Below are 19,472 nucleotides of genomic sequence, written 5' to 3'. Positions count from 1 at the left end.
GGACTGCTGGAGGTTTAAGCTCCATGGCCTTCTAACACTAAGCAAAGCTGACATAAATTAAACTCAAAAAAAAAAAACCTGTCAATTATTTTGAACACTTGCTAAAAGTCATCATTAAAGCACTCTTGTGATTTAAACAAAGCAGAAGTGAGGAAAGAAGATTGTGTTTGCGCAAAAAACTAAAACTACAATTAGTTCCAAAATTTTATACATATGTTAAATGTTTTATTCTGTTATCTATCTTGTTACCAAACAAACTTTAAATTCTGCCTTTAATTCATTCCACTCAATATCAACTTTAAGTCATCTTTCCGATTTAAATAATTTTCCCCTTAATTTTTTTTGTTTTTTGTTTTGAATTTTAAAAAGGGGTTTCAGCTATTGGGAACCTGAGGTTGATTAGCTTTGAGGCTTCGGAGGGCTCTTCTTGCCGCTGCAGATTTGGCAATCCTGTAACTTCGACCAACACCTTTAAATTTCCCCTTTCCTACTACTTCCACGGTGACTCTGACCTTCCCGTCGTAAGTTCTCTCAGCCGGGCTGTAAAAAATCCAAACAGCTTGAATTAGAAGTCAGAGTATTTATTATCACTGTCAATCAGCATTTAGTGTGCACTCTCAGGCCAGGAGTCCCATGTAGAAGCTGACACCACACAAAGGAAACACGCGTTACGACTTACTGCAATTGCATACCCCCGACAGACAGGGCTGCCATCTAGTCTTTACTACAGCATTATTTCAGAAAAACAGAAAGAAAAAAGAGAAGTCAATCAGATTACAAATAGAAATCTGCCAACAGCAAGCCGCAGTGTAAATATTTTTCAGAATCATTAGTTTACAATATCTTTGTGAACTTCTCCCCTTGATGTTTTAAGTTAATTTTTTTCCATGTACATTTTTTGCTTACCTAAATTTGGCAGTTTCTGGTTCCATTTCAAGCAATTCTCGCACAGGGGAACGGGGTACATTTGCAGAAAACTTTTCTGCAATCAAAATGAAATAATAATATGAATAATATCTTTGACGTTGTTTTTAATGTTGTGGGTTTTTTCCTTTCTAAAGGGAGCCAACAATACCTATGAGTGGCCGCATCATGGGGTAGTACACCTGCCAGACCGTCTCCAGCGACATCCCACTATCCATGTAAATGGCACCAGCAAGCGACTCAAAAATATCCCCCATGGCCTTTGGAACTTCAATATCCTCTTCTTTCTCTTCATCCTCCTCGGATCTCCTAAGCTATTACAGAGAGAAAAGTGACTTATAAGCAAAAAGGCCATTTTCCAGGCAGTCCACAGATGTAGTTTCTTTTCTTGGATATATGACTTTTCTGACTTCTTTAATAAGGCAGGAAATACCATTTATGGTATGCCTACTATACTGTAATAGTAAAACAAATGTTATCTTTTAAAAAAAATTTTCAAACTTCTCAAGAAAAAAAGAAAAAAATCCCCAACCCATTTATTATTCTATACCCAGCAAAGAAAAAAGATTACTTCTAAATTTGAACAACTTTAACAGAGAATTAGAAATAGTCAATAAAAGTATGAAAAAAATTCAAATTCACTCATAATCAAAGAACTGTACTTTAAAACAGTTCTACCCCCTAGCTGCTTGGCAAGCATTCAGTAGTACTAATTGGTCTGGTGCTGGCACGGGTGTATGCTGCTTTGGGGAGCAGAAATCGCTATTGTAGGGAAACAGGGAAATTCTCCTTGAAAGATTTTTTTCCTCCAAGTTCCCTCTTCATTAAGCCACTAGACATGTGTTCACTATAACGGAGTATCTGACATAGCAGGTATGCAAATTAATAAAATAAAATCATACGTCTGTATCAAAAGCCTTTGAAAAGTTCATAATTCTCTGATGCAGCAATTGTATCTCTAAGAACTTATTTTAAGGAGGTATAACTAAATACATAAGCATATTTATCACATCCACGGGTATTAAACATTCTAACCAAAAACTACTTAACTACTCAGCCATAAAGAACCATTTAAATAAATCAGCCACGTGTTGACTAGCATGTGGCTCCTGAGCATCATGATACCAATCAATACAGGGAGAGTCAGAGTCAGCCACAACATATTATACGTGAAAAGAACAGGTTACAGTATCCTATATATAACAGAATTCCATTTTCCATTTTAGATATGTTTTTATCTAAATACATCTACAATTCATCCCAAAATGTTAATATTGGTTATTTCTGAGGTAGCATAATCAGGCAAATTTAACTAATTTTATTTACTTGTACTAACTTTTCTAAAATCAACACAAATCATTTATGAAAGAAATAAAGAGAAAGTGGGAAAATACTAATTTCTAATAGGTTTAGCCATACAAAGTTCTATATAATACATTTATACTGCTGATTACTTAAAAAGCAGACTTATTGTTCACATATTACGGTTTTGAGATAGAAAGGAATTTTAAAACTTACCAAGTTTAATTCTCTCTTTTTACAGCTGAGGAAACAGAGGCCCAGAGAGGTAAAGAGACTTTCTTAAGATCAAATAGTAAGTTAGAAATGCCAGACCATGACATTTCCAATCAGTTCATGTAACTTCTATACATATGTTTATATAAACAAAGGGAAGGAAAAGAATGAACAAAAACTAACAAAACCAATATGCCCCACTGGCATCCAAAGAGAGCTTACATCTAATTTTAGCTAATTCCTCAAATTTCAAGCTTAGCTATTTCTAAAGAATGAGACTAGATAACACTTGCAAGTCTACGAGCTGGTCCCACTTTCTCGCCTCACGGCCTGCCGTGCTCCAGCTCAGACCATTCATCTTGGACAAGAGCACAGAGGCATGGTGAAGTAAGAGCAGGGCCTTCTGACTCCTCTGGTGCACATCTGGGCAGCTGGCAGGACATGAACGTGGCTCTGTGGCTAGACTTCAAACCTACTCTTAATTTTTCTCATAGAAAGAGAAATTCACTACTCCCCAACAAAGGTTTGGTGCAATTAAAAAGGGGAAGGTACAAATTAAAGCAAGGACAACTAAAACAGCTACTAGTGTTAAGGCTGTATTTCTTGACTCCTTATAGGAAAATCTACAAAAATAAGAAAATCAAAGGAAATGAAATTGGAAGAAGAGGAAATCAGAGTCTCTCTGGGGGATACAGGTATGCAGATGAATGTAAGAGACTGGAAAGATCTAAGCAGTATCCTTTCCTACAAAAATTCAAAATAGCTCACAAACACATTAGAATTAGCTCCGTCACCAGAGAGCCTTTGGCTGAACTTACAACAGAAGCCTCCCAAATTCCAATGGTCAAAAATTTAGAAGTTTGTTTTTTAAATTAGATTTTCCCACTTCAAGTAGAAGCAGAATGTATATTTACGATGCTTCCCTGAGATATTAGCAAGTATTTCTGATCCATTTTAAAAAGGAAGAATAAACTACACTGGGCTTTTACTAAAGCTAAACCTGCCCTGGGGTCCGGCAGTGGTGGCTACTTCTCTGTCATGCCTCAATGCTGGGAGCCCTCATGAAGGTGTGGGAAGGGCACATAACTGAAAGGCCTGGCTCCTTCTCTTCACATGAATGACCACACAGTCCACAGTGGGGGCAGACAAGTTTAAGAGGCCTACCTGCAAACTGCAGTTCACTCCGTGCTCCCAGAGAACACAGCACACTGGGTCCCACACCCCTGACCTCTCGCTGTCCCTTTAGACCGCTATGCAGTCAGAACTCTGAAAACTGAGACCCCTAGTCAGACCACTTTTTTCAACATCGTTTTGAACAGCACGAACCTCAGAATCCATTCCTTGCATTTCATTCTTCTCAAGCTGAAACTGCACAAAGTCATCGATGACGTGGAAGAGCTCGGGAGAGACAGCTTTGAAGTATTTGTGGTAGTCGTACTTTACAGCCAGCGATGCAAAGATGGTGTTGTTGACCAGGGCAGACCGCAGGTCCGTCAGGACCCCCGGGGAGTGCTGCCGCGGGTCTTCATAAAGGTGCTTGGTTATGAGGTAGTCCAAAATCGCATCTCCTAGGAATTCTAAGCGCTGGTAACAATCTGAGGGGATCCAAAGTGGAACCGTAAGCTTGTGCAGAAGCATTTACACTACCCTCACATAGGCAACTGATCCCCAAATCCCAAGAAGATCTGTATTTAAATCATTTTCATACATACATTCTTCAATAAGGATTTTTGACATATCATACTAAAAGGCCTCTGGAAACTAAATTTTAATGGCAAATTAAGTACATTTCTTATATAAATTGGGGTCATAAAATCTTCAAGTGGTCAAAAGACTAAATTCTTGTTAAGAAGGAAAAACCAAAACTTCACAGGCGCTATCATGATCACTGAACGCTTTTCTCTGGCACTGTGCTGTCTGGGCAGGTAGGCGCTGGGGCCTTCCTCTCGAGTCTTCCTCACACATCGTCACTTAAGTGAAAGCAGGGCCGTGAAATGTGAAATGACACACCTCTCCATGTGGCTACACTGCACTGCCATCGCTAAAGTCTCATTCCCACTCTGGAATGTGTGCATAAGTGATACCATTCCTCGCTATTCCTGCGTTATTTTTGTTACACAGGATGACAGGAAAAGAAGACCGTCTTCTTAACTTGAGCTATTATAGAAATGAATTTACCACAAACCAAGAGATTGAGAAAGAAGAGCTGTGAAAGGAAGCAAAGGCAGGTAAACTGGTTGTCATTTTGTGAAATTGATCCATGTTAAATCAACATATCTATTTTCTCACAGTGATTAAAATAATACATCCAGCTGAGGAAACTGAGGCAGGGACCGATGGTGACTTGTCCCAGAATAAGCAAGAAGTTAAGAAGCAGGGACTGTGCTAGGAGAGAACCCAGGTCTCGGAACTTCCAGCAGAATGTAGTTGAAAGCCATGTATCATTTTTCCTCCATAATGAAAATCAGGCTTTAGTTTCATCAGTCTTTCTAGCCCAGAGTCAGATAGTTTTTCCCTTTTTGGTTTTTACATTTTGCTGATCACCTTAACCTACACTGTTTTTATTATACAAACTACAAATTTTATATTTTGCTTTAGTATTCTGAATTCAGGCACTTACACCTCCAATACGGAAATCGAAATGTAAACTTCAGCTGTGTTTCACAACCTGAAGCTGATTTGGGTGTGAGGGGCTTGTTCTCCCTTCTGATCTAATGGGTTGACAGCCTATTAAAGCGGGGGGAATACAGAGCACAGTGAGAAGTAGAAGATGACAGCAGAGTTACAGCAAGGGCCACGCAACCTTCTTGTGAAATCATTGCTGTTAATCTTTTATTCTATCCATCTTTAAAAAGACCCTAAAGGAGGGGTCCTTTTTGTCCAGGAAGAACAATAAAAGGCTGTGGAAATACATCCAGAATATAAACTAAATCAAAAACCAAAAGCAGCACTGAATGGGCAAGAGAAAGATACCTGGAGAGGATAAAATGGGGAAAACACATCAAAATACTAAGGTTCAAATTTCTCTAATTAGGCAGCATATAAAATGACACTGATGAGGGTATAATATGATAGCCATACTCCCAACCAAAGTTATAAAGCAATACGTGCTCCCCAAATAACAAAGAAAAGAATTCTTTCTTTTCCTTTTGTTCCCCGCCCCATCCCTGGAATATTAAGCACAAACACTGTACATGCAGAGATCACCTTTTACAAGGCCAACACAATGTGATAAACACAAAGTCTCATTTTCCCAGAAATGAAGTTTGGTTGTGGGCTCCTTACCAGTGATAGTGTTGTAGTGGTAGGAGGCATGTGTAAAAGCCTGGAGAAGGTAAGCCTTATTCTTGAATCTGTAGTTGATTTTCTTTTCAAAATTTTCAAACCCCGATATAAGGTGATTCAGTGTTTTATCTGCATCCGGATGATCAAACATACATCTTGGTGGAATCTTCAAACAACCATATTCCAAGTCTTTCAATACAGAAGCGCGTGAACTGGCCACAGAAGCAGCAGCACAGCTCACTGAAAGGTTCTTTTGTTGGCTGTTGAAATTCTCCCGAGTAGGGCACAGGGCCTTTTCCCGATCAGTCCTTTTAATTACCGGGAGCACCTTCAGCCCCAATGAACAGAGGAAAAGCTGAGCAGCCCTCTCCCCACAGCTGGTTAAATAGCAGCCCAGCAGGGCTTCCACACAGTCCGCTATGCTTTTGTCAGCAATACACTGCTCAGTGTGCAAGTCGTAAGAAATGGACTGCTTTCCCGTGTCAACACCACAGTTTTCTTCTGATGGATTCCAGAACCCCACCACAAAGTCATCTTCTTCAACAGCTTTGCTAGGATCCAGATAGCACATTGCATCCCAAGAGCTGTAGTCAAAATCCTCAAAATCTGATGAAAATGGCATACTACCTAAGGAGGATTTTTTGGGCATTTTCCATTCATATGCAGAATCAGTGGTTGAAAAAGGAGAAAGAGAGATTTTCTTTACAAAAGCTCCTGACCCCATTAACATATTATCTATAAATCTGATATGTTCCTGATCATACTCCAGGAAATCATCTTCATAGTCAGCCTCTTCCTTCGGAGCCCTCCACATCAGGCTCTCTTCCTCCTCATCCTCCTCCTCGTAGTCCTCATCCAGTTTGCCATTCGCCAGCATGCAGTCTTTTGTCTGAAACAAGGGGGAATGGGGAAGGAGGGGAGACATAGCTGCTGTTTTTAAAAGGGTTTGAAACTCAATAAAAGCAAGGGTTATGGATAATTTCAAATGACAACCACAAATACTAAAAGGCAACTTTAAAATCATGGCCATTTGTTTTCAATTAACATAAAATAAGTTATTTAATCATACAAACAAAGTAAAACATGTTCCTTGAATGTTCGTTTTCTAAGTTATACAATGACCTTTATCCAGTATGAAGCTTTAAGTTAAGGATTTTGAACATGGATATCAAGTTAAAATTAACGTCCACAATGCAAAACTTCAACTAAGAAGTCTAACTCCGGTAGGACACACAATGAAAGCACTCACATGCTGATTACAGAGATCTTCAATTTTGCTGACAAAACTTGAAAATGTGGTAATTTGATTTTCAAATTAATAAAATGAAATTCCAGATGCAGAAAAGCATTACCTTTGCAATTAAGCATATAATATAAAAACAGATAAAATCAATTTTTAAAATGCACAATAGGATTTTATAATAAAGTTTTTGTCCCTATTTCCACTTCAAAGTATACTTGCCACAAAAAACTACACTGCTTTGCTTAAAAAATAAAAGTGATCACTGCACTAAGCTATGAATTTGAGAAATTATGCTTTTCCCCTCCACTCTGAGCTACAGTAATCAGGGGAACAGATTATAGCATAACTGACAAAAATGGAAGAAAATTTAGACTAACATGAAACACAACAATCCAATTTCTGTCAAAAGATCTTTGCTAATTCCAATTTCTTTGGCAAAAGCTTATTTGTGAGTGACAACCTTAATAATGGGCTAGATTTCAATAATGATGTAACTTTTTTGCAATCCTAGAAAGATGCCAAATTTCTGTTATGCAAGGTTTTAAAGAACCAAAAAACTTTACTTGTGAGGGGGGAAGGCGAAGGGTGTGCATCAATGTTGATTGTAACAACTTTCCAGAGTGTTCTGACAAAAAAATGTTGCAACCTTCAGGCATTTTTTTAAATACTACAAATATTTCATTTTAAACTAGACTCAAGATATAAACACTATATTTGTCTGAAAATAAATAGCAGTAAGCCGAGCTATATCTATAACTATCTTTTCACTGTTTTAATTAAGAAAAAAACACCTTTTCAAGAATAAGGAAGAACACCAAAAGCAACTATAGCGGCAGACCTCAAGGAACATTTCCTACTAAAAATCTTATACTTTCCAAGGCATTATGAAGATGTTTTACATTACTGTTTGGTCCTTAAGAAAAAAAGGGCCAAACTGCAATTTTTAAAAAATCATACATTTTTTTTTTAATTGAAAAAAACTTTCTGTATCTTTAGAAAGGTGCTACCATAAGCCAAAAGTGGCAGAGCACAAAAATCACAAAGGGCTGACTTTTATCACAAACTGTGTGATCCTGGGCAAAGCCTTTTAGTGCCTCTGGGTTTGAGATTCTTCATCTACAAAAGAGTGGGGTTCTACCTCATAAAATGTTTTTCAAGAGCACTTCAAGCCTTTTAAGGAAAAACAGCCACATGAAATCCTTTCCTGTATCATTCAAGTCAACTTTGATACTTTCTTCTATCAAGAGGTGTTTAGCATGCAAAGGTTTTCACTTAAGCCCATTTGCGGAAGGGCCAGAGCAAGGCAGGGAGAACGGCAATGCAACCAGCCAAAACCAGAGTATCTTTTCAACATGATGCAACGGCCTATATTTCAATACAAATAAGTTACTAAATAAAAATCTGAACAGTATTTCTAATGAATTCCAATAACCAAAGTGTCATCATAAACATTAAGAAACATAAATTGAACTTTGTGTTGTATCTTAAAAAAAAAAAAAATCAGTATGACATGGCAATGTCACCTTTATGCTACAAGTTTTTAAAAAGAGCCAAATACATTATGAAACGGTATTAATAAAGGAGGATGACTGTTATTGGAATGTTATTCGTAGAAATACAATGCCATTTCTAAAGTCCAAAATCTATATATTTTCCTCTAAGTTTCTACATATTTCTAAATTAGTAACAAATAATTGTTTGGACCTAACTTGCATTAAAATATTCCCTTAACACTTTCCAAATAAGTTCTAATTCTGTAATAAGACAAATACTACATGAGTTAAAAACATCCTCAATAAATAATAGATAAAAATCTGAATAGTGTCACAGAACATGCTACCTGGAAATACTACCTGGAAAAATCTGAATAGTGTCACAGAACATGCTACCTGGAAATACTTAAAGGCAGATATATAAGATACACTTAACAGAAAGAAGACATGAAGAAAATGTGTATTTAAAAATATAACCTGTGAAAGAAAAAAATGGTATTATCATTGTTGGCCTGAAGTAAAAATGAAGTAACAATGAGCCAATTTATCTTTAATGCAAAATAAATGTCCAGGAAATGAAACTGTCTGAAGCATTGCCTTTCACTTTGGAAGAGGCACTAGAACTCCCCCAGTCAACCACCACCGCACTGATTCCTGCAGCTCGGAGGCCCTCCCAAGTGCCCTCTGGTGGCCTTCAAGACAAGACAAAATGAAGCAGCTGTTGCTGATATGTGGAGTCTTCTTAAGTCACTGGCAAGATTTATATTATTTCCAGAAAATAACAATCTTTATGGATGATATATTTTTTTTAAGTTCACAGGAGTCCTGACTGAGAAAACCCTGAGCTACAAAAGCAAGATTTTATTGAAATTAATTATTTCACAGACAGACTGGAGATCACAGGTCACTGAAAAGTCATTTCACTGAACAGAGCTAAGGATCTAGAATAAATTGTAGTAACAGCAAAGTGAATTTTTTTTAAAAAAGAGCAAAACTCAAAGCCAAAACATCACATACTCTATGCCTTTGGAAAAGAAGTAATAAAAATAGAAATTTGCCTCCATCAAAATTATAACACTATTTCTGAATTCAGTGAAAAGACAGTGTATTTAAAGGAATTAATTAAATATATCAAACATCTACTCTATTATAAACATACCAAGAAAATGAAACAAAAAATTAATAAAACAAAATTCTTTGGCTCACCAAAAAGTAAATCCCTCCAGTTACACACACACAAAAACTTACCATTTCATCTTTTTCCCATTTATCTGTGTTGCTTTTGTCTTGATTTACTACATAACCAGGAGGAAGCCAGTTTACAGGGGGATCAAATATTGACACCACCATGCGGCTGGGCAGTCCCTTCTTTTTTCCAAGGCGATACAGATTACAGTTGCTGACCTTTAGCAGAAAATATTAGGATACTTATCCACAAATGACCACTGCTGGAATTCATTCAAGGCATATTAACATATCCTCAGTTAAATGTTCCTCAAATTAATTAATTAATTATATGGTCATCAATTAAGTATAAGGGCTCTACAGTTTTTCCACCCATTCATGTTATAAAAAGAATATTAAATTCCCACATATTCTATACTTTTTTGGTGTAAATATTTCTGAATATAAGATGCAGAGCAGAAAAAATAACGTATACAGCTATGCAAATTCTTTATGAATGACTGAGAAGAAACAATTCAGACAATATCAAAGCCTTGAAAATACAACCTGATGATATAAAATGCAAACTGCTAATTGGAATTACCAAAGTAGAAAACAACCCATATAAAAAGTCAAGATGTCACAATATTTTCAATGAAATGGGGGGAGGATGCCATCAGCTCTAGCTGCAAAGTGAAAACTGGCACCAAACAAAACTGAAACTATGTTATATTCCTAGAATTGAAGCCACAAATGGGATTTCAACTATAATGCTCTCTCAAATATTGTTCCTTTGTTTTACAGGCATTTCAAGACACTTCTATTCAACTTTTAAAAAAATGAACCAAAAGGTTTCTGTTTATTTACATTAATGGAACAGCTTTACTGTCTATCCTCTACTCCGGTCTGTGTTTCCTAATGCCTCTATCTCCTTCCTAATTGGCTCACATCATTGCATTTCTGTCAAGTTATTACTTGGAAACTAGGGTCTAGAATTGTCAATCCCATTTTCATTTTCATAAAGCTGGGTTCCTCATTATTAAGTACTTCATTAGCCCTCTTCCCATGTAACTCAACTACTGTTTAAAAGACACCCCCCAAGTGAGAGGCACTTGACTGGGCAACCCTGAGGGAATCACGGCAGCAGGACAGAGGGGCAGTCCTCGTGACACACAGGCTGGCAGGGACAAGGAGTGCACATGTGACCACTATGGCCAAAAGCACTCTCCGTCTCTGCCTGAAACGTAGCAGGCTAAAGTAACTGCCAGCTTCCCTTCCCAAGCTAAGAGAACAAAGCATCACAAGTGCCAAGAAGAGGATAAAGTGCAACGTGGACCCACGGGAGGGAAATCACATTCCAAGGTGACAGAAACGGTGGGCGGGATGAAGAAGAGTGAGTTACGTAAGGTCTCAGATACGGGGCAAAATTCTGGACACGTAGAGACGGGAGCGAGCACTCTGCAGAAGGAAGGACAGAGCAAGGGCCCCAAGGCTGGGGGTCTGAGCATGGAGTCCGTCCAATGAGCTGCAAGGGGCTTCCACCTGCTTAGGATCCAAAACGCATCAGGGCTGAAAGGGCCTGAACAGCAGGCTGAGGGAGTGATCACTCTTTCTGCAAAAATAAGGAGTTGAAGGTTTCCGAGCAGACAAATGGACAAGTTTTGTAACAGAAAGCCACCTCTGTCTTGTCTTATCTAACAGAGTATCCTATCCTACTGCCTATGCCACACTTGTCGAAGCCTCTGATACTTTCTTCCTGCAACCACCTCTTGGAAATCTCATCCGTTCTCAGAGCCTCCATATGGCGACTACTCTATAAAACCATATCTGAATCCTACAGTCTCAATTATCTGAACATTTCCACTTCATATTCCATGAGGTCTAAAACCTTAACTCTAACCTTGACTTTCCACATTTCTCCCTACCTCCCTGCTACTGCCACTGCCCCTGCCCCCAAGTTGCCAGTTTACATGGTTGTTACGACTGTGCCTCCAGTCCACCTCAAGATCATCCTGGGAGATCTCGGACACACTCCTGACTCTCCTGGATGAACAGTTAGGTGACCTGACAGGAGTCCATTCGACTAAGTGTGAGTACCCTCATCTGCAAAACAGGGATGTGTTGGCTCCTTCCCAGAGGCTTAGAGAAGAGTAAACGAGTGAACACCGGGGAAATGCTTGGTGTGCTGCCTGTTGTGATAGTTCTATCCCAAGCGGCTAGTGTGATGGGGAAGAGCAAGGTCTCCAAAGCCAGGCTGTCTGGATTCAACCCAAGCTCTGCCATTTACTTGCCAAGTGACCTTGGGCAAGCTAACTTCTCTAGCCTATCTTCACCTATAAAATGGGGAAAATTAAAGTTTCTACCTCTCAGAATTGTAAAAATTAAATTAGGCTTATATATATGTATATATGTGTGTGTGTGTGTACGTGTGTGTGTATATGATTATCTTTTAGAGTAGTGCAGAGTAAGCACTTTTAAGTTGTTAGCTAAATTATTTCTTCTCACTCACCTCAGCCCCTTCCTCTCTACCAGAACTCTAGTTCTATAACATTTTCTGCTTCTGCTGTTGGTTTGGATTTGCTTTTCAACTCACACTACATTCTGCTACCAGATTAATCATTTTAAACTACCACTTTATTAATAGTTCCTTGCTCCAAATTCCTTCAACAGTGCCTACAACACTCAAAACACGTGCAAACTCCTTAGCCCAGCATTCAAGGCCTTCTATGACACAGCTTCATCATACCTGCCTTTTCAAGCCTTTTCTCAGGTATTTCCACACTTCCGACTGCTGCCACGGCTGCTTCCCTGACACTGACATGCTCTGCCATCTGTTCACTTTGCTTATGCACTGTCAACTTGCCTCCTCCACTGATGCCATCCTTGATTCAACAGTGATGTTCCTTTCTTCCTTTTAAGTGCTGCAAGTGATCGGCAGCTCTCTAAGGTATTTGTCCAGGAGGCTCATGTTGCCTGGCGACACTTCTTTTTCCATTTTTTCTCACCATAACGTGAATGTCTGACCTTCATTCCTTTTCTTAAGTCTTAGTCCATGTTGACTTTCAGAGCCCACCCTTCCTCGGAGCTATGGAGCGTTTATTACTCACAACTCTGGTGTCACCCTCTTCACACTGGAGAGCAGTCAAGCTCTGTGAAGCCTGTTGTTACTCTCTCCCCTCCACTCTCCAAAACTTCGGAGATGAGCCCCTCCACAAGACTTGCATCTTACTCCTGTCTATACACCTTGTAAGCCAAGATGTACCCTCTCAAATAAACGTTTAATTCAACAAAGCAGAAGCTCCTTGACTGACTACAATGCACATTTCTTCAAATCCCCTCAGGATCAAGCGGTGTACACACTTGCAAAGTTTCCTTTGAACTGAATTTCAATCAAAAAGTAAGACACATGGAGATCAGCCAAGCCCCAAAACGTGAGTGTGGGGTCGATGTAAAGCAATAGTCATCCACTGGCAGGTGGTTCTGCCACAGGCTTTCGCTGGCCCCGGTAGAACAAGGGAGCAGCTGTGCTCAGCCAGTGCAGCAATTTCTGAGCATGATACGTTCTCATCGTCTGAGATTATCCAACACTGCAAACCACTTTCAGGCACACTGAATAATTAACTGCTCAAAATAAAAAAATCACCTCTTACCTTTTTGCTTCTCATATATGAAAGGCGGCCCTCATGAGCATCAGGGTAAGTGCAAAACAGATACGTGGTGATGGCATGCTTTAAAAAGGAGTCGCCAAGCATTTCAAGCCGCTCCAGGTTAAATCCATCACTAGCGTTTGACAGAGTCAAAGCCTGAAGAATAAGTCCAGGATTGGGGCCAAGAGTCCTTGAGGAGTACCCAATAGAAGGGCTCTGCTCAGAATCCATCCTGCCCTTGAGCACTTGAATAGCATCTGTCGTACCAGGCATTATGGCCATCATGGGACTTCCATCTGAGGTAGATTTGTTAGCATTTCCATCAAGGTATTTATTACTCAGGAGAGTACATTCATCGCTGGGCTGGTTCTCATAATTGTATAAATTCTGAATGGAATATGAGGTAGTTGGTTGCAGGGGTATTTCCTGCTTGTAGTAATTCAGCTGATTTCCTTGGCAAAAGTCTCTGTTAGCTAAATCATAACTGCCATTGGCGAGATTTTGATTGTAAGAAAGACCATTAATTGCTGTAAGCTCTGCTGAAACTTCAACATGGAGCTTACCAGGGGACTCGCTGAGCAACGTTCTGCAGTTCACAGACATTTGGTCATGATTTTCTAGAGAGGAGGTTCTATTAGCACCTTGATGTGCAGCATTTTCAGGGACAATTGTGCTGTGCTTACAGTAATTATCATTTTCCGCTGAAGAGGAGTTAGAAATTGAGATGAAAGATTTGCTGTCGATAGATTTTTTCCACCCGAAGTCTAAGTTAGGGTATCTGCAAAGACATTTTTATAACTTTACATCAGATTCTTCGAGACAGCTAGGCTGACAGCATCAGCAATTTGAATTTAAAAACAAAAACAAAGATCTCAAAAATGTACTCCTAAACTTTAGAAGAGAAGTAAGTTTCCAAGGCAGAATTTAACATTATTTGGAATTCTGCACAATGTAAATTATAAAGTGGGACATGGTTTTCCCTACTGCTTTAATCCCCGGCCCTAGACTCTAGGTGTGGTAGTTAAGAATGTCATGAAGCTTGCAGGCATCCTGCATGACCTGGGGCCTAGCTTCATGGGTTAGAATCCCAGGCACTCTGGTTAACCCACTGACTAACTTTGGGCAACTTACATAAACTCTCTGTGCCTCAGCTTCTGCACCTGAGAAAAGGGCTAACAATTCCTATCTCACAGCACTGTCTTAATGATTAAATGAGCTAACTGACACAGGGCACAGCATTTAAGCTAGTGTTTGGCACTGTAGTAACTACTCAATAAATACTATGGTTATTCCTATTATATTTTAAAATTCCTTCAGTCCCTAGAACAGTCGTGATATTGCCAATTGGATAACCAAAATTAACGTGAGTGCTTAAGCCAATAGTTTTTTTAGAATGCAGAGATTTTACTAATGGGAAGAAAATAATGAAGACAAAGAACATGCTAAGGCTATTGCTTTTTAACATGTTTGGATTTTTAAAACAAAAAACAGATTGAAAATGCTGATGCAGTAACAAAAAACAATTTCATTCTCACTCCAACTGTTACGGCTTAAGTACTAATGCTTATTTCTGACCTCAGATTCTCATCTCCCTCTGAGACTTGACAAGAACATAAGATATCTATATTTTCTTTCTACTAAGAATTATGTTATATACAATTTTAACTGAATTCTGGTCTTCGCAACCAGGATCTCATGATCCGTGTTCTTTCTGGCCGACTGCACAGGCATACCTAAAATCCGCAGGAAGTGATCTGACTCCCACGCCAGCATCGCTGGCAGTCTGGGCTCTCAGCTCCTCTGCAGTCAAAAGGCAGTGAAGGCGATAAAGGATGCTGGGGAGACAAACTGCTTTTCTCCACAGTGATGCTGGAATCGGATGTATAGCACAGAGTTCTGGAACCAGTATCTTCAAGTAAGGGGAAAAACGGACAGATAAATACAAAGCGCACACACAAAAGAATTAAAAAAAAAAAAAAAGACCAATTTCACTAATGGATAAAGAAAATCACAAATGCTAGTAAAACTTAATTTTAAAAAATATTTGTAAAAATAATCCCTAAGGCCAAATGGGATTTATTACAGGATTTATGAGAATGATTTTGTGATATATTAATGGGCTAAGTATAAAAACAAAACTCTCAATACTTACCAAAAAGAACATTCAAATAACATTCAACAATAATACTTGTTAAAACAAAACAAAACCTGAGGATTAGGTAACTTCTAAAAAATCAACGAATCATGCATTAAACTTGATAAGATAAAATTCAAACTTATCTTTAATAATGTTTAATACTCAAACAAATACTAAGTTATGCTAGTACAATGAACTATCATTACCTGTTTATTCTGCAGACTTTCCCATTTGGCTTTCCTCTTCTCAGCACTGCTTAAAGGAAGAGCTTTCCCTTTCTGATTCAAATGTCGAGGTGTCAAAAGATTAAGTCTGTAAGAATTCCAAAACAACTTTATCAAACACACAAAAATGAGTACGTATTCATAGTGGTTCTTCAACTTCACTGTGCCCGAAAATCATCTGAAGAGCTCATTTAAATTACAGCCTCCTGGCCTACCCCTTGGGCAAGTTTGTGTGCAAAGCATCTCCTGATTTCAGAGAGTCCACGAGTGGGCAGGCAGACAGTGAACCTCTGCGTGTCTAGTGATGTCTGGTAAGAAGGCCTCAAGTGCAATCCAAGTGTCATCTCTGAAGCTTCTTACCTTGAAGATGTATGGTCCACATCCAGCAGTGGCTGGTTGAGATTGGTTAGGTCAAGGTTATACTTTGTTTTATAATATTCTGCAAAAGTTTCATACTCAGGGGAAGGAAATTTACTGAGTGGGGTAAGATCAGTGTACACATCAGCTACATAAAATCGATGAGGCTGATCAAAATTGCGATATCTAAAAAAAAAACAAAAAACAATCAGTTGCTTTTTGGTTTAAATCAACTGTTCTCAAAACACAACTGTTTTTAGTATGGAAATTATGATAAAGAATTCAAAAGATTAAAAATAAGTAACAAAAATTTTTATTCCAAATATATTTCAAGTATATAAGAACTGTATTTTTATTAAGTAAAAACGGACACATTATTGTCCCACTTTATTATTATTCTTGTTCTAAATATCTACATTTTGATAACACATGAAGCTAAATGGAACCTTTACATATCTATTTTATCAATATAAACAGTGTAAAAAACGTACACTATGCAAATAAATACTTTGCATATTACTAATGCTAAACATTAAAGACACTTGTCATATAAAACGTATTACTGCATCATCTATGACTACGATAGTCCTGATAACTAAAATATGGTTTTGAGGTGCAAAAAGAAAAAAAAATCAAAGATGAATTATAACTAGTACTATAATTATTTGAAAACTGTCTGTATTTTATTGCCCCAAAACTCCATTCCCTAAATTTTTATAGAAAAGAAAATCATTCTGGATTTACTATTTTCATAGAGCTTAATATTCCTTATAAAAATTTTAAGAAATGAAATCATTACTTATAATCAAATTCTATAAGACTTTGGAGACTAAAAGGATGGAGATTTTAAGAAGAAAGCCTACCAACATTAAATTATCTGACCCTTTACAAAGGAAAATTCCTTATCTATAATGTTTTAGGTTTTATTTTGTAAGCAAGTAAACTGGAGAGAACAGGTCAACCTTAAGAGATTACCTATATTTTCTTTTCTTTCTTTTTCTTCCATCTGTAGACCAGGCTGGAGTGCAGTGGTGTGATCACAGCTTACTGCACAGCCTACAAATCCTAGGCTGAAGCAATCCTCCCACCTCAGCCCCGAGTAGCTGTGATTACAGCATGCATCACCATGCCTGACTAACTAATATATTTCCTATTAGTAATTACAATGCTAAAGTCACAGCCCACTTATATTCCCACGTGAATAAGTGGTGTTTTTTTTGAGAGTGTGTCTTGCTGTGTCTTGGAGTGCAGTGGTGCAATCTCCCCTTGCTGCAATCTCCACCTCCCAGCTTGAAGTGATTGCCCTGCCTCAAGCCTCCCGGGTAACTGGGACTACAGGTGTGCACCGCCACGTCTGGCTAATTTTTTGTATTTTTAGTTGAGACAAGGCTTCACCATGCTGGCCAGGATGGTCTCAATCTCCTGACCTCATGATCCACCCACCATGGCCTCCCAAAGTGCTGTAATTTCAGGCATGAGCCACTGAGCCCGACCTAGTGCATCTTTTAAAACAAAGTATCACCACCATTTTTCTTTCCATTTAAATACCTACCTTGGAATGATAACTGCATCTTGGTAATCTTCTAATTTAAAAATAAAGGGTGTTTCTTTTGTATATTTTGTACTGGGAATGCCTATGCGAGCTTCAGACTTCTCAATATCTTCCATGAATTTAAAGTCAATATCCAAAGTGCTGGAGTCATTAACTTAGAAGAGAAAAACGATTCTTTAGCTTGTTAAAACAAGATACAGATAAGTTTCATACCTAAGCTGTATATCTGTATATGTATCCAATTTAGAGTTATCAAAGTAAGAGATTTTTTTCTTACCAACATTAAGAGGTAGAACACAGTATGCTGAATCAGCATCTGTAGGTTTAAATTCTAGTGCAGGTTTTTCAAGCCGAAGAATATGCGAGAATATATACTGGTGAAGTCTTGTAATCAACTCAAGCATTTGTAGAGACAACATGAAACCAGACTTCTTCAACTCAATGGATATGGTAACCTCTCCAGAGCGTGTGTACACAGGAAAGTGTGGAATCTTAGCAAAAGGAAACATAAAGCACCCCTCAAAATTAACAGGTATTTTATTCCATTACAGTTAACTTCAGAAGAGAAATGATGGTTTCCAGTGCAGAAATAGAAGAGGCACCTTCATCTTTAAATATTAAACATACTGAGGTAACAAAAGGTACTTTCTACTACTTTTTTCTTTTTTCTTTTCCTAAGCAAGATGTTTTTGACATAAGTAGTCATTATGAAATATCTACCTGAGGTATGGGTTTAGCTGTCAGTATTCCAAAGCATCTTGTGGTATCTTCAGGAGGATAGAGCTTCCGCCTTCTAAAGTTGAGTTCATCAGGTAAAGGTGTAGTTAAAACCATTCCTATCACATACAGGTAACAGGGCTGATCAGGTTTGGGATAACTATCCCTCAAACACTCTGGAATCTAGAGGTGGAAAGCAAAATTAAGCGTCATGCTCAAGTATATTAGCCTCTTTTCCAGATGTCAGCAAGAAAACTAATTCTGGCTTTACTAAAAGCTGGTGAGAAAAAGCTAAGAAAATACCCAAGGCATGACACCTCTTAATTACTTAACCCTGCGGGGTAAGTCAGTGGATCTCAGGCCAGGGCTGCTGATAGTGGCCCAAGTTCACATATACTATAATGCACTGTTGACTATATAGCTAATACTAAAATTATATATAAAACAATTCAACACTGCAGGGCCTTTTTAAAAATACTATTCATTTGATCTATTTCTTTTGACAAGAAAACTCATCTCTTCCTTGGGCTTTTTAAGTACTAACTGTAGAGTATCAGAAAATAAAGTTAGGCAAATTTTTAAAAAATTACATATAATCCTATCACTCAAAGACAGCCTTTATTAACGTTTTGATATACTGCATACTTTCCTAGACTCTTTTTTTACGTATAAATGTATAGAAACATATATACATTTATATTTTTCAATACAAATAAAATCACACAACACTAGTACATATTAGGGTATGTGTGTGTGTGTGTGAGATAGCCTGATTTTTATCCCATTACTAGAAAGAGAATATCTGTCAGAGTCAATATGAACCAATATCATCATTTGCAATGGCTACCTCATTATGTGAGTGAACCATAATTAAATGGAGATTGCTGCTAGGCTTTCAATATTAACACAATCCTTCAGATTATGGTCTTGCAGTTCCTGAGGTTCAATGAAAAAGAACTGCATCTGTAGTTTAAAGGTACAAAAATGCTGGTAAAAGAGACCGTTATATTTAATAGAGAATCAGAAAATAAAGAATGTATCTATTAATAAAACAGGATGCCAAGCAGTACTATGCTTTTCTTTTTCTGTAGAGACAAGGTCTCACCATGTTGACCAGGCTGGTCGGATTTCTGACCTCAAGTGATCCTCCTGCCTCAGACTCCCAAAATGCTGGGATCACAAGTGTGAGCCACCACACCCAGCCAATACTATGC

General features: G+C 38.1%; 1 protein-coding gene across 2 annotated transcripts in view; it reads right to left on the bottom strand.

Moving 5' to 3' along the window:
• The window catches only part of DICER1 (dicer 1, ribonuclease type III), a 72,223-nt gene that overhangs the window by 4,049 nt on the left and 48,702 nt on the right, over positions 1-19,472 (bottom strand). Inside the window, exons 17-29 of one of the 2 annotated variants that reach the window (XM_011951518.1) lie at positions 18,262-18,441; positions 17,819-18,032; positions 17,542-17,695; positions 15,993-16,175; positions 15,615-15,720; positions 15,005-15,180; positions 13,275-14,049; positions 9,709-9,864; positions 5,725-6,613; positions 3,766-4,034; positions 1,076-1,238; positions 907-982; positions 390-540 (exon numbers count right to left, since the gene is read on the bottom strand). In XM_011951518.1, the coding sequence (XP_011806908.1) occupies positions 390-540; positions 907-982; positions 1,076-1,238; positions 3,766-4,034; positions 5,725-6,613; positions 9,709-9,864; positions 13,275-14,049; positions 15,005-15,180; positions 15,615-15,720; positions 15,993-16,175; positions 17,542-17,695; positions 17,819-18,032; positions 18,262-18,441 (3,492 nt within the window). Of the gene's footprint in view, positions 1-207; positions 541-906; positions 983-1,075; positions 1,239-3,765; positions 4,035-5,724; positions 6,614-9,708; positions 9,865-13,274; positions 14,050-15,004; positions 15,181-15,614; positions 15,721-15,992; positions 16,176-17,541; positions 17,696-17,818; positions 18,033-18,261; positions 18,442-19,472 lie in introns of those variants that run through there. The other variant, XM_011951519.1, reaches the window with a different exon arrangement.

The sequence above is a fragment of the Colobus angolensis genome, unplaced genomic scaffold, assembly GCF_000951035.1.
Source record: "Colobus angolensis palliatus isolate OR3802 unplaced genomic scaffold, Cang.pa_1.0 Scaffold32, whole genome shotgun sequence".
In the NCBI taxonomy this organism is placed as follows: Eukaryota; Metazoa; Chordata; class Mammalia; order Primates; family Cercopithecidae; genus Colobus; species Colobus angolensis.
The sequence above is the reverse complement of the archived record's forward strand: the minus strand, read 5'-3'. Positions and strand labels throughout refer to the sequence as shown.